We start from the raw sequence: 14,410 nt of genomic DNA on the forward strand, positions 1-14,410 counted from the left end.
TTCCAGACTCCGAAAAAAGTGCTCGGTAAAGTGGTTTTAGCGTGATCACCGTGGGTGTACCGACCGGTGCATTCGGAGAGCGTTGGTTCATCGTGAAAGAGTGCTCGGCCCACGTGCATCACACCCGCCAACCCGTGATCGCCACATCGTGGAGGATCCAAAGGGGGAAAGTTTTCCCAACGCCAGCGTGATCACTCTGACTCACGTCCGGAAACAGAGGTTATCCGGGGAAAATACCACCCAACGATGCCGATGGAATGAAGATCACGTGCTTCATTGTCAAAATTCCGTTCGTGATATGTAGCGCCGCCTCTACTCGCCTCGGGTCGACTCGTCTCGCCACCACCCTCCCACCTCTAGCCATCTGGTCACGAGAGATCTCCACCCGTCTCGTCTGCTGAAGTTTGCGTCGCTGCGGGCGCCCTGTGCTGCGACCACAACTATCATCCGGCGTCGAAGCACAAAGACGATCGTGAACCCTAGCATCACCGTCCCCACGGTGACGAGAGCACCCCAAGAGGGTTACGGCTAGGTATCGAAACGTCATCAAACTGTAAGTACCGAAAAGCTGACACACACCATCACACAACACGAGTAGGGACCTTTTATTGTGAATAGTAGGGGAAGAAACAGAGTAGAGGGGTAGGAAGACTCACGTACAGAACACAACACAGTGACGTCACGAGCAGGGACTGAGTGACCATCGAGAAATTCGGTACCGTAGGCTAGCAAATTGCTCCGGGAGAACCCTCGATGGTTAGTCAGTAAGTAGCAAGCTCTTGCAGGATATAGAGCAGGGTAATGTATGTTTTTTCTTCTAAAAAAAAAATAACGAATACGAAATTTTAAAACATTTAAGCGGACTTTTCTCTATTTTGATTTTTAAACGGGTCTTTGAATAAATTTTAAACTTTTCTCTATGCAACATAACAACTAAGATATTCTTTTGGATGAACGAATAGAAACGGAATAGTGGGAATTATTTGGACGGGAATTTGGGAAATAGAGGACAGAATCGTGGGAATTGTTTCTGATGGGAGTTTTGGGAAATACAAGAAGAAAGATCCTGTTTTGGGCAAAACCATAGCTAGCTGGGCACAGTTGATCGGAGATCTTGGCAGACGACTTTGTCGTCTGGCGCAAAAGCCAGGAACTTAAGGACCCCTATCAGGATCCTCCTTACAGATATATAATAATCGGCAATTTTTCCATACACATTGCATTTTTTCCATACTTGAATAATACCTCAAGCAGTCCTAAACACCAAATCAATAACTCATTGAGGTATTGTATCAATACCTACAAAATACCAAAATAAGTTATTTTCAATACCTGGACAACCGACCAATACCTTGTCTTGGTATGATACCTGACTTTGGTATGCTCCAGTTATGTGGCAGTTATTCATTCCTGCTCGGGAACCGGCGCCAGCTGACGGGAAGTATCTAGCAAAAATGATACATCAATAAATAACGGTGCAAAAAATGTACATCGACAATAAACATCAACAAAGAATGCATTCGGTGAGTTCAGTCATTATTGTTATTGATATTCAATGAATAAATTACCGATTGCTAAAATCTCAATTTTTCAAGACTCCAGTCCCACGACTGATTGGAAAGCTAAGACAGACAAGCAGCCATCAAACATCCATCCAACATAACATATGTCATGTTTTTCATTCATGGACGTGATGCTGGTTCGAAAGACAAACAAAAACTACTCAAAATTTATGTTTTCTCATCATTTCGGTACAACCGATGTCATCGTTTTTTTTATGTTAACCGAGTGTTCCGGTTGATTTTTCAATCAAGTTCATATTCATGCCATCTACCGCTCAAACTCCCTGCAGAAGCCCTGGTGACTGTCCAATTGTTCAGTGAAGGTAGAGCGATCTCTCAGCTTGTCCTCTTCGTCTCCATCAGAATGGGAACAGTAGAAATCAGGATTTTAATGGAATTCAATATTGCAGCGATCATTTATTCATAATTTCATCATCAACAACGTTATTAATTTCTTGTCGATTCTCGTGTCCAACAATATGCCTCAGCCAAGCGACCGACTGCTGACTGGCTGGGTTGCCTCTAATAAAATCACAATTTACATTATTTTACAACGTATTATTAGTGGAATCAAAACCAAAGCAAAGCCGACGTCGGCTGTCATGCAGTGGATAATTTTATTGCTGAATCAGCAAAAAATGAGACAGAGTTTGTTTTACAACCGTTGATGATGATGATGATGACATCCGAGTTCGATGCGAGAAACTGGATCATCTAATGTGCGGCGACTTTGTTGCAGACTAAATTGAACTGGACCGATTTCAATGTAATTATGACTTTGGAGTCGTTTGTCGCGTAATTGAAGAAAGCAAAAGTAATGATGGAATGTGATAAAGATGAAAATTTATGCGTATGTATTTTAGAATTATGGACGTAGTTGGGGGGCAAGGCCTCTCAAAATCAATGAAATTCGGAAAATACAGATGCAGTTTATCTTATTTAGGCATATTCACGTGAAAACTAGTGCATTGAACTGAAAAAAGCTGAACATTGTCCAATTTTGTAGAGCTTCGCCCCCCCAACTACGTCACAAGTTGGCGCCTATGCTTAACGCTAAAATCGAGCATTTCAGACTTTCTACCTCCCCCTTTTTTGTTGCATTCTGTAGTAGTAAAATCCAACTTTGAAGTGCCACAGGGTTGGGTGTTTCAACAAGTGAATCTGGTGAAGTACAATATTGTACGGTGAAGTACAATTCGGCTAGTTGCTGTTCCCGAGCAGAAGAAAATAACAAGTGAATAACATATCAAGGTATTTATCTAAAATACTACCATACCTTGATATGCCCTTCATTAGGTGGTAATAAGAGGCAAAATAACAAAAACGAATACCAAAATTTTGTATAAATGAAACCTAGAATATAACAAGTCTTGTTATTTCAATAATGAATGCATACCTAAAATTTCAATTGCTGTATTTGTTATTCCAAAGTTATTGAATAACAAACTAATAACATTTCTTGTTATTAAATGTTTCATATGCTCGAAGACTTCATGATGCAATAGCAAATCTTGTTCTTCGGTTATTTTCAATGCTAAACTAACAAATACTACATCAATACCAAACTCTGCTCAAATATCTCCAACTGTTATTGTGATGTTCTCATAACATTTAGTACAATAACGCAGCAATAACAATTTAAGGTATTAGAGCACATGTTGCTCTTCGCATGGTATTTGTAAGGAATGCGCTTCTGCTCGGGTTCTGCTCGGGTTTTGATGCGGTTGCCTTCGTCGTACGCAAACGATAAAAAAATCCAACGCGTAAATCGAGTGAAATTGAAACGTGAAATTTTGTGTAAATAATCGATTTCCAGTGCTACGGGGGTTGGTTATAGATAGTCTACATATGTTCTGTTCCATAAAGTGAGTTGAAATATCTATAATTATTGGCTATTTTCATCTGATAGGACGGAAATATTACATATGACGAAGTAGATTTCTACCCTACAAGGTATAATATTTATTTGTAATTGGTGCGTTAGCTGATTTTGTTTTAATTTTTACAAATACAGGGCGGACTCGATTATCCGGGTTACTCCAAAATTATTTCACCTCGGATAATCGAATCACCCGGATAACCGAGCCATGCTTTTTTTCTTTTCTTTTTGATGTTCTTCAATTATAAACACAGAAGCTAACATGCATGACGTTGTAGTACTTAAACTCAATGTCTGGTATTATTATAACCATGTTTTTTGAAAATAAAGTTTATGCTGAAAAATGTGAAAATATAAAAACAATGTTCAAATAGGCTAAATCCTATTTACAGCTGTTATATTTGATGTGTATCACATTTTTTGACATATTGTAATCTAAAATGGTGTAAACAAAGCAAAAACAACTTTTTCCCCGGACAATCAAGCCGTTTTGCCGGATAATCGAGCCTCAGATAATCGGGCACTCGGTTAATTGAATCCCCGGATAATCGAGTCCGACCTGTTACTCTCTTTTCATCAAGGCAAACTGAATGTTAACCACAGATCTGTCATGTATTATATATTAATCGTGCTTTCTCTACCCTATTATGACCGTTTCGCTAATCTAAAATTCACCGTAAAAATGTGACGTGGGTCCAAATACAAATTAGCTCAAGGCTGAAAATCTTGTAAATAAGGAAAACAGATGAAGAAAGTATGCATTGTAGAAAAACTATCATAAAAGCAATAAAAACCACTACTGTATGTCATTTCTATCTCTAAATTGCTTCTATTTTATTAAATTTATTTTAACGTGCACTCTGCAACGCTTACAGCATCAATAAATTTAAAAATTATTGTCTCGAAATTGGATGAAAAAATTAATACAACATTATCGACATACTTCCTGACCGCTCGACAGACAACTCTCTTACGTGGTCCGGTCGGGCATGATCAATAGCAACGGGTTCTGTGTGGGACCATGTCATGCACAAGAAAGAGCAAAATCGGGAAAAAGTCGTCTTCATAAATCATCTTTTGACCGAGTGCCATCTCTTCCAGTTCATCATTTCCATCATTAGGCTGATGAAGCTTTTGTTTCGCTTTTTCTAGTACGCCTGTTGCGATTTTTGACGATCCTTGATACTTGTACGTCCGGTGAGATTTTTTTTTTTATAAAATGGAGAAAAATATTGGAAACATGGGATTAGATAAATTACTAGATTATTTAAGATTTAAATTCATTGGAATTCTTTCAGAAAATCCCATAAGATTTCTGCAGGAAAACCTGTGGTTGTTTAGTTATTCTTGGGTAAAAATTTAAACAATTTTTTTGTAGTAGCTTGTTAAGTTTCTTTTTTTATTATTACGGGATTTTCTGTCGTAGGCAGGTTCATCACGGGTCAAGTAAAGCACACAGATAAAAATGATGAAATTCACACGTCATGTAAACCTCATTTTAGTCATGTAAATTTACTGTTGGTTTACATGAAATATCATGTAAATTTGTGTTATATATCATGTAAACTCTCAGAGTCATGCTGAATTACATGACATATAACGGAAATTTACAAGATATTTTATGACTTTTACATAATATTTTATTACTTTTGCATGATATTTTACGACTTTTACATAATATGTCATGTACATTTCTGTGATATCCCACGCTTCAATTATGTACAGCATATGTCGCAGAAAACACTCTTTTTTCGATCTGTGTATAAACAGGATGAGTCGGAAGGACTAGCCTGAAAAAGCTACAATTGCTGCTTAAGGTGGCATGATGATTCATCAAGTTTTCAAACGAATCATTGACTTTTTGCTTTTCAATGATTATTTGCCTCGCGTTTTTGAAGTGATAAGAAACTGTCAATTCTGCAGCAACGCAGCTGAAAAAGTATCATCGTAATCACTGTGAGTGAGCATATAGGATGATACTTTTTCATACTATACTTTTTCATAATATTCGCTTTGGCGGCAGAGAATTATCACTTTGAAATTTCGAGCCACATATCCAACATGGCTGCCGATGCTGATGATGCCGTAAAAAGCCTTAATGTTAATTCTTACATAGGGTATTGGCTCCCTTATTAAGCATGTGGCTCCCATTTCCATTCTACGAAAAACAAAGGATTGAAGCGCTGGTTGTTTTGTTTCTTATTTTTGTATTTTTTTAAAAGAGCACCCATGAAAACAAAAAGAACGGAATCAATCAGTGTCGTAATCGCTTGTTTTCGAATAAGATGAATATGGGAGCGTGAAATTACTGATGGCACACATACCCTATTTATCTTTCAGGATGCGCATATGTTGGATACTAAATATGCACCGCGCTCGCGCTGTATACGCGTTTTTTTTTAGAAGTGTTGTACTTTTTACAACGGTGCGCGTCCTGAAGGGTCAACAGAGTTGGGAAACACAGTATTGCACAGAGTATAGGTAATTTGAAACATAAACTAACTGACAATAAATTACAAAGATCAGATCGGACAATATCCTGAATTTAAAAGAAAATTCAAAGTACAAAGATATACACAACGAACAACTTGAATAGACTTAAATTTTGAAATACAGTCTTTGATGAAACACATGAATGCCGCCAGCAATGACGGGTTGTCTTTTAGGGCGTCGCGAATGCTTCCTAGTATGTCTTATAGTCACCTGTGGCTCTCGTATGCTGGACACACACACAAATTATGTGCTCGACTGATGTGGTGATTCCGTAGATTTTACAAGTTCGATCAATAGAACCTCCACCGAAATTATAGGTAACTCTTGTGTGATCGGTCCGTAGCTGGGAGATAACCATCTGTTCTCTTATTGACCTGAGATCTGTCCATGCCTTCAAACTTTGCGTCCTCGTGTCCGGGTCCACTCATCCTGCCAAGCTTGTAGCCTAGTGCTTTCACCCATCGACGAATGTCCGGCACCACGGCTGAGGTCTTATAGCGCGGTCCCGATGGGCCGGTTCCAGATAACTGATCTGCTGCTTCATTGCCGACCAGACCACAGTGTCCAGGAATCCACATCAGGCAGACATCAGGCGGTGCTTGTTGATTATGCCCTGAATCCACGGATGATGAGGGACCTCGGATTGAAGTGCCGAGACGACGCTAGACGAATCTGTGATGATGACGGTTGGCCGGTTGGCTGGGGCAGTTACGGCAAAAAGAATGCCTGCGGCTTCTGCAGTAAAAACCGAGCACTGTTCTGGATGGCTAATGCTAACCGCAAGGCGATCGTCGACAATACCCATACCGGTGTTAGATGTCGATAGAGATCCGTCGATGTATCGAAACTGATAACTATTTTAGTCTGTTTCAAGCTGTTCGACTACGGCTCATCGTAGACAGATCGAACTATCTCCTGCCCGAAAATTTTGTTTGATCCTGTTATCGGTGCGGTTTTTTGGATCGCGCCAGTCATGGTCGCCATACCACTGGCACTGTATGCACATCATCAACAGTCTGTTGCAGCAAAATGTCTGCCTCTTCCAGGAGTCGGGTTCTGAAGGATGAGGCAGTCCGCTTTGCAAAGGTGGCGGCCTTGCAGCAAAGCGCCACGGTGATTCGAAAACGGAAAGGAAGTAATCCTGCTTCGACGCAAGATATGTCGGCCGGAGTCGACGGAAGGAGATGCGATATTGTTCTGATGTACCGATTGTAGTTAGGGACAAGTGAGTTGGCGGCTGTCACGTGCAACAGTATTCTTCTGCTGTTGCTAAAGTGTGGCTGTTCCTTTATGGACCACCCTAATGAAAACCAATTCTCAAAGCAGGCTATTTACTTTGCAACAGCTTGAAACTATATTTACCATTTATTTTAAACAGGGAGAATAAACAATTTTGCAACATTACTTATCGTTCTTTTTAGCTATATCTATTATCTTTACTTACATTTTATAGTATTCTTCAGTAATCCTGGGTTTTCCCACGGGTATGGCGGCTTACGGTCTGATCGACGGCGATTTCACCTATCACCAAAATACTCTTAGAAACAAGTCTACGTTTACCTCAAATCAACCTTACCTCTAGATTTATTTTGGAATCGCAATTTCCTCAAAAACTACTCGCACTAATCGCACTATTCGCAAATTATTTCACTAACTCTTACTCAACTTCAAACTGTACTTTTTGCTTCAAAAAAGATCTGAACCATTTTGATAATCTTCATTCTGTTATTGTTTATGATTTTATTTACATTTCGCCTTCTCACTTTCTCTCTCCCCAACATACCTTCTGACATCTATGCTCTGCACACCGTTTATCCGTCCACCGGTGTTGTCTTGCCCTGTGTGGAACGTATGCTGCGCAATGGTTGCGCTGTCGAAAGGTGGTACGGGGCTGTGCCAACACACCCCCTCCCGTAACTCTGGTGGGGCTCCTCGGCTGCACCGGATTTACCCTCCTGTACCTCGAGCACAGCCAGTCTGGTCACCGGCCTCCTAAACTTACCCTTGCTCGTCTCGACCATGGCCTGCCGGATTCTGCCGTCCGCTCCCGGGTAGACGTCCGTCACGATGCCCCGGATCCAGCTCTTCCGCACGGCCTCATCGGTGATGTACGCTAGATCACCACACGCTAGTGGCGGCGACTCGGAGAGCCACTTCGTCCGCTGGTTGATGGATGGCAGATACTCGGACACCCACCGAGCCCACAGCTTGTCCGCCAGTCGCTGTGACCGCTTGTAGCGGTCCCGCAGTGCTTCGGCCTCGCTCGTCGGTGGAACTGAACGCTCCTCGCTGATTGCGCCAACGCCGCGAACAAAGTGGTTCGGCGTCAACGCTCCCTCCGCTCCTGGTTCCAGGCCAACGTACGTTAGTGGCCGGGAGTTGATGAGGTCTTCGGCCTCCGCTATCGTCGTTAGTAGCACTTCGTCCGTTATCGTCCGCCCGTCGTTCAGCTGTCAGTGACGGTCAGTGCTGCCTTCACGGAGCGAACCAATCGCTCCCAAACCCCACCCATGTGGGGTGCGCTGGGCGGGTTGAAATTCCAGCGGGTCCTGGAATCCGTGAATTCGTCCTCTGACTCGATCTCGATTCGCTGCATGATGGCCTTGCTTGCTGCTTGGAAGTTTGTGCCGTTGTCCGAGTAAAACTCTAGCGGCTTCCCTCTGCGACACACGAACCGCCGTATGGCCATCAGACACGCTTGAGTCGTCAGGCTGTGAGCAACCTCAAGGTGGACAGCCCTCGTCGTCATGCAGGTGAACAGGCAGATGTACCTCTTCTCTGATCTGCGGCCGACAGTAACAGTCAGCGGTCCACAGTAGTCCACGCCGGTGTGGCTAAACGGTGGCAGATGCGGCGTTACTCGCGACTCCGGCAACGGAGCCATCCTCGGGTTCGACGGGCGACACTTCTTCACCTTGCACCAGATGCACTTTATTCCTATCCTCTTCAGTTCCGCTCGCAGGTTCTGGACGTAGAAACGCTGCCGAATTTCGTTGACTGCGGTCTCCGTGTTCCCGTGAGCTACTTGCTGATGGTAGTGCTCGAGTAGCTTGTCAGTCACCGGATGCTTTTTCGGCAAAATAATCGGGAACCGCAGCTCGAATGGTAGCGACGATCCTTGCGCCGCTCTGCCTTCCATCCGTAGTACACCCTCGGCGTCCAGAAACGGGCTCAAGTTGTACAGGCTACTGCTCTTCTCCACCGGTTGCTGCTGTTGGTTCGGCTGCTTCTGGTTCTTCACCAATGTGCAGACCTCGTCTCCGAAGCAATCGGCTTGGGCCGACCTCCAGAGATACGCCTCCGCTTTCCGGTATTCGTCCCGCTTCAGCGGCACTAGCTTCGTTCGCACGTGTTTCTTCACGACGCTGCTGATTCTTGCAGTGGCCGGTACGACTTCGATCTCCAGCCCATCTCTCTTCCTTCTGCAGTTCGATGCAAACCGGTAGACGCACGCTACCGTCCGAACCAGAATCTTCCACTTCGAAAACCGCAGCGGGTCCACCATCGGCTCAGTGACTGCAATTTCGTGGAAATGCAAACACGCTCGGGTCTCCTCGCTAGTGTTCGGTGTCACTGCCTCTTGCTCCGGCCAAAAATCCTCCGGCTGGTACATAAAGTCTGGGCCACGAAACCATGGTCCGCTTGGTCGCAGGCTGTGCGCCTTTTCCCACTTCGTTAACGCGTCGGCCACGTTGCACTTCGTCGGCACCCATCTCCATTCTGCAAGCTTCGTTAGACTGTGGATCTCGCCGATCCGGTACGCCACAAACTGCTTGTACCGACGGTGGTCGGAGTGGATCAACGACAGCACGGTCTTCGAGTCGGACCACATGAAACGCTTCTTTACCTCCAACGAAATCGTCTCGCCGACGGAGTTCGCCAGCCTCGCTCCTAACACTGCAACATTCACGCCGCGCAGCCAAAACAAATTGTGATCTTCCGGATGATGCCCGTCACGTTGCATTGTGGCAAACACTCCGTGAACACTATCGCGTTTCTGGATGAAGGATCGTCGTACACACTGGTCGAACGGGCACTGGTGAACCGTTTAGGAGTCCGAGGCGCGACACAGCCCTTGCGCGTAACTTGGACCGCAGGAGTTTCCCGGACCAAGAAGTCTATCTTGCGCGCGAGCCAATGGTCGTCCTCCGGAGCACCAAAGGCGCAGATGTCCGCTCGGCAATTCCTGTCCAGGAAGTTGCCAACGTTTTCTGGCAGGATGGAAGAATGGCCGATGTTTATCAGCAGCTACGAGACGTCGACGAAGGCGTGCAGCTTTTCCGACGTGGAGAATTTGGCGCGGCTACAGGAGTGCCTGAAAGGAGAGGCCCTGGAGGCGGTAAGGAGCAGACTGCTTCTGCCGAAATCCGTTCCAAAGATTGTGGAGACGCAGCGCATGCTGTACGGCAGGCCAGAGCGACTGCTCAATATGCTGTTGGCGAAGGTGCGCAATGCAGCGCCACCGAAAGCGGATCGGCTGGCGAGTTTCATCAGCTTCGGAGTGGTAGTGCAGCAGCTTGCCGATCACCTAGAAGCGACCGGACTAACGACGCACTTGGTCAACCCGATGCTGATCAGCTGACTGAGAAGCTACCGGCTGGCACCCAGCTGGAATGGGTACGATATCGCAGGAAGACCAAAGTGGTGACGCTGAGGACGTTATCAAACTTCCTGTCAAGCATAGTGAAGGACGCTAGCGAAGTAGCAGCGTATGGAGAAGGTACCCCCCGTTCCGGAGAATCCGGATCGAAGAAAGGATCGAGAAGCAGAGCGCACGACGGCTACGTGCACTCGCACGACGTGGAAGAGAATAGGAGTTCGAGTCCACCCAGGAGGGAGAGGAAGCCCTGCCGGATTTGTGGCAGAGTGGATCACCGGATCCGGAACTGCGAGAAGTTTCGAAGGCTCCAACTCGGAGAGCGATGGGAAGCGGTACGCAGATGGAAGTTATGCCAACTGTGCCTGAACGAGCATGGTACCGCCGGCTGCAAGCTAATCTTCCGCTGCAACGTCGAAGGCTGTAAGGAGCGTCACAACCCACTGCTCCATTTTGTCAGGCCAGCCGCAGGGCTAAACTGCAACATTCACGCCGCGCAGCCAAAACAAATTGTGATCTTCCGGATGATGCCCGTCACGTTGCATTGTGGCAAACACTCCGTGAACACTATCGCGTTTCTGGATGAAGGATCGTCGTACACACTGGTCGAACGGGCACTGGTGAACCGTTTAGGAGTCCGAGGCGCGACACAGCCCTTGCGCGTAACTTGGACCGCAGGAGTTTCCCGGATCGAAAAAGACTCGCAGTTCGTGAGTCTCTTCATCTCGGCTCGAGGATCCGCACAACGTTTCCAAATAAAGAGTGGAGAGTTTAAAGCTTCCACAACACACGGTAGCCATTTCGGAAGTGGTGAGGCAATATGCGCATCTCCAAGGCCTACCGATGACCGCCATCCAGCATGCCGCTCCACAGATTTTGATCGGGCTGAAGGATATTCACCTTTACGCGCCGTTAGAATCGCGAATCGGCCGACCGGAAGAGCCGATAGCAGTAAGGTCGAAGCTAGGCTGGACCGTATACGGGCCGACGGGACCGGGAAACGTGACTAGCGGAATGGTCGCGCATCATTCGTGCAGCCCGGTGTCCAATCAGGAGCTTCACGATCTCCTGAAGAGTCACTACACGCTGGAGGAGTCCGGCATTTCCATCGCCTTGCTTCCGGAGCCGGAAGAAGACAGAAGAGCGAAGGAGATTTTGAAGAAGACGACGTGGAGAATCGGCGATCGTTTCGAGACGGGTTTGCTGTGGAAGGACGACAATATCGAATTTCCCGACAGCTACCCTATGGCGGTGAAGCGGCTGATGTGTTTGGAGAAACGCCTGCGGAAGGATCCCGAGCTGTATGTCAAAGTCCGTACCATGATCGCCGACTATCTCGTGAAAGGCTACGCACACGAAGCGTCGGAGTCGGAGCTGCTAGCGTTGGATTGCAGCAAGGTGTGGTACGTTCCGCTGAATATCGTCTACAATCCGAGAAAGAAGAAGTTTCGTCTGGTGTGGGACGCCAGAGCGGAAGTTAGAGGAGTGTCGCTCAACTCCAAGTTGCTGAAGGGACCAGATATGCTGACTGCCCTGCCGGCGGTGATATGCAAGTGTTGCGGCGGCAATTTGGTGTTTGGTGAAACTGGTAACAATTTATTTATTTATTTATTTATTTATTTCATTTCGTCAACCGACGTAGACTAGTACATTATACATATACATATTTTTTTCTTATTTCTTAATATTATAATTATGAAATACATTCAAAAATATATTTAAAAAAATGAATTAAGTAGTGTTTTGTTTTTTAAGTGTTCCTATTTCTAATGGTACGAAAATATGTTTTCAAATTTTGCTTGGACATGGTAAAGTCAATCGTTTCGCAATGTTTATTATAAGCAACCATCATGCGATTTATAGGCCCAAATTTGGCGTAGTTTGTTCGGTGGTGGTTACTTGCGAAAATATTCCGACTTCTTAATTGCCGAGTAGGTATATAAAAATTTAGTTTTGATAAGATTTCAGGCGAGTCTATACGATGCGAAACGATATCGTTTACGAATGAAATCATTGCGATTTCACGCCGCTCTTGCAGAGTTTGTATGTCAATAAGCATGCAGCGTGCTTTGTAAGACGGAAGTGGAAATGATGTCCAGCCTAATTTACGAAGAGCAAACAGTAGAAATTGTTTTTGCACTGATTCTAATCTTTCTTCGTGCGTGGTTGAAAAAGGAGACCATACAGTGCTGCAGTATTCTAAAATAGATCTAACATAGGCAATATAAAGTGTTTTAATTGTATATGGGTCATGAAAGTTATAGCAGAAGCGCTTAATGAACCCTAGCATATTATTAGCCCTGTGAATGATTGTGTTGTAGTGGTCAACGAATGTAAGTTTAGAGTCTAAGATTACTCCTAAATCCCTAACCCTTTCACATTTTTCCACATTCTTATTTCCTAATGCGATTGAGACATTCGGTGTTGTTCTTTTTCTGCTAAATGATATTAGATTGCATTTTTTAACATTCAGTTCTAATAGGCTTTTGTTGCACCATGTGTAGAATATGTCTATTTCATTGCGGAATACATTGATGTCTTCATCATTTCTTATTTCCAAAAAGAGCTTCATGTCGTCGGCATAAATTAACACTTTTAATTTCTTGAGAATGAAGGAAATGTCGTTCACGTAAATGATAAAAAGAAGAGGTCCCAAATGAGAACCTTGTGGTACACCGGAAGTGACTTGAATTGGTTTTGATTTGTATCCATCAAATTTGATTATTTGTTGGCGGTCAGTCAGGTATGATTCAAGCCATTTCAGGTGATCTGGTTCAATTCCAATTTTCTGCAATTTGAAAAGCAGCATTGGTATGTCGATGCGATCAAATGCCTTACTAAAGTCCGTATAAAGAGCTTCCACGTGATTTCCATTATCCATTGCATTCAGTATATAGTCAACAAATTGAAGCAAATTTGTTGAAGTTGATCGGCCTTTAAAAAAGCCGTGCTGCATGTTAGTTATTCTGTTTTTGATTTGTAGAAATAACTTTTTGTTGACAATTGCCTCAAATAGTTTTGGAATGCAAGAGATAATGGCTATGCCGCGATAATTACGAACGTCTGATTTACGACCAGATTTAAAAATAGGCACTAAAAAAGAGGTTTTCCATACTTTTGGGAAGTGTGCAGTATCGAGTGATATTTTAAAAAGCCAAAATAAAGGAGCAGTGAGCTCCTTAGCTAAATTTTTCAGGAATATTGGAGGTATTTTGTCAGGACCATGTCCTTTAGAGGCGTCCAAGTTTAAAAGTGCTTCAAAAATTTCATTTGGTTGAATTTGATTCACACCAACATTTCTAATAAAATCTGGGTAGAAAGCAAAGTAATCGCGGTCACGATCTTCTTCCGAAAAAGTTGTATAGATTTCCTGGAAAAAATCCGCAAATAGATTGCAATTCTTTTCCGGGTTGTCCCCAACTTTTTCGTCAAGATGCATTACGGATGGAAAATTGTCAGATTTTAATTTGCTTTTTACGTAATTAAAGAAGTTCTTTGGGCAGGACTTTATTTCGAGTTCAGTTCTCGTATTATATTCTTCAAATGCTTTATTAATTTCAAAATTTAATTGGTCGCATATGTTCAAATATTTAGCTAAATTTTCATCAGTTTCATATTTTTTGTAAATTTTGTGTGCTTTTTGTTTGCGATTTTTCAGATTTTTGATTTGTTGATTATACCATATTGGATATTTTGAATTTATATGACGACGTTTCGTTTTCATTGGTGTTTCTTGCCCAATAATTTCATTTAAAATTCTGTAGAATTTTTCTACGGCAGATTCGGCATTTCCTTCATTCTTAAGAATAGCTTGCCAATCTACACTACTTAATTTACATTTAATGTTTTCGTACTTCGCCAATTTGTATTCAAACACTT

General features: G+C 43.8%; 1 protein-coding gene across 1 annotated transcript; it reads right to left on the reverse strand.

Annotated features, from left to right (window-relative positions):
- Positions 1–7,282: 7,282 nt before the first annotated feature.
- On the reverse strand, positions 7,283–9,898 carry LOC134288808 (uncharacterized). The gene is made up of 3 exons (XM_062854689.1): positions 8,438–9,898; positions 7,511–8,384; positions 7,283–7,455 (listed from the first exon to the last, which is right to left on the reverse strand). Exons 1-2 carry the CDS (start codon positions 9,896–9,898, stop codon positions 7,746–7,748), a joined length of 2,100 nt encoding a protein of 699 aa, XP_062710673.1. The 3' UTR covers positions 7,283–7,455; positions 7,511–7,745.
- Positions 9,899–14,410: the final 4,512 nt, after the last annotated feature.

Source organism: Aedes albopictus, chromosome 2 (genome assembly GCF_035046485.1).
Source record: "Aedes albopictus strain Foshan chromosome 2, AalbF5, whole genome shotgun sequence".
Classification (NCBI taxonomy): Eukaryota; Metazoa; Arthropoda; class Insecta; order Diptera; family Culicidae; genus Aedes; species Aedes albopictus.

Bases quoted from the DNA above. Each gene is read 5' to 3' on its own strand.
- LOC134288808 (XM_062854689.1), bottom strand. From the start codon at position 9,898: ATGCAACGTGACGGGCATCATCCGGAAGATCACAATTTGTTTTGGCTG. The intron at 8,385-8,437 runs GTTTGGGAGCGA...CGTCACTGACAG, and splicing joins GCGCACCCCACATGGGTGGG to CTGAACGACGGGCGGACGAT.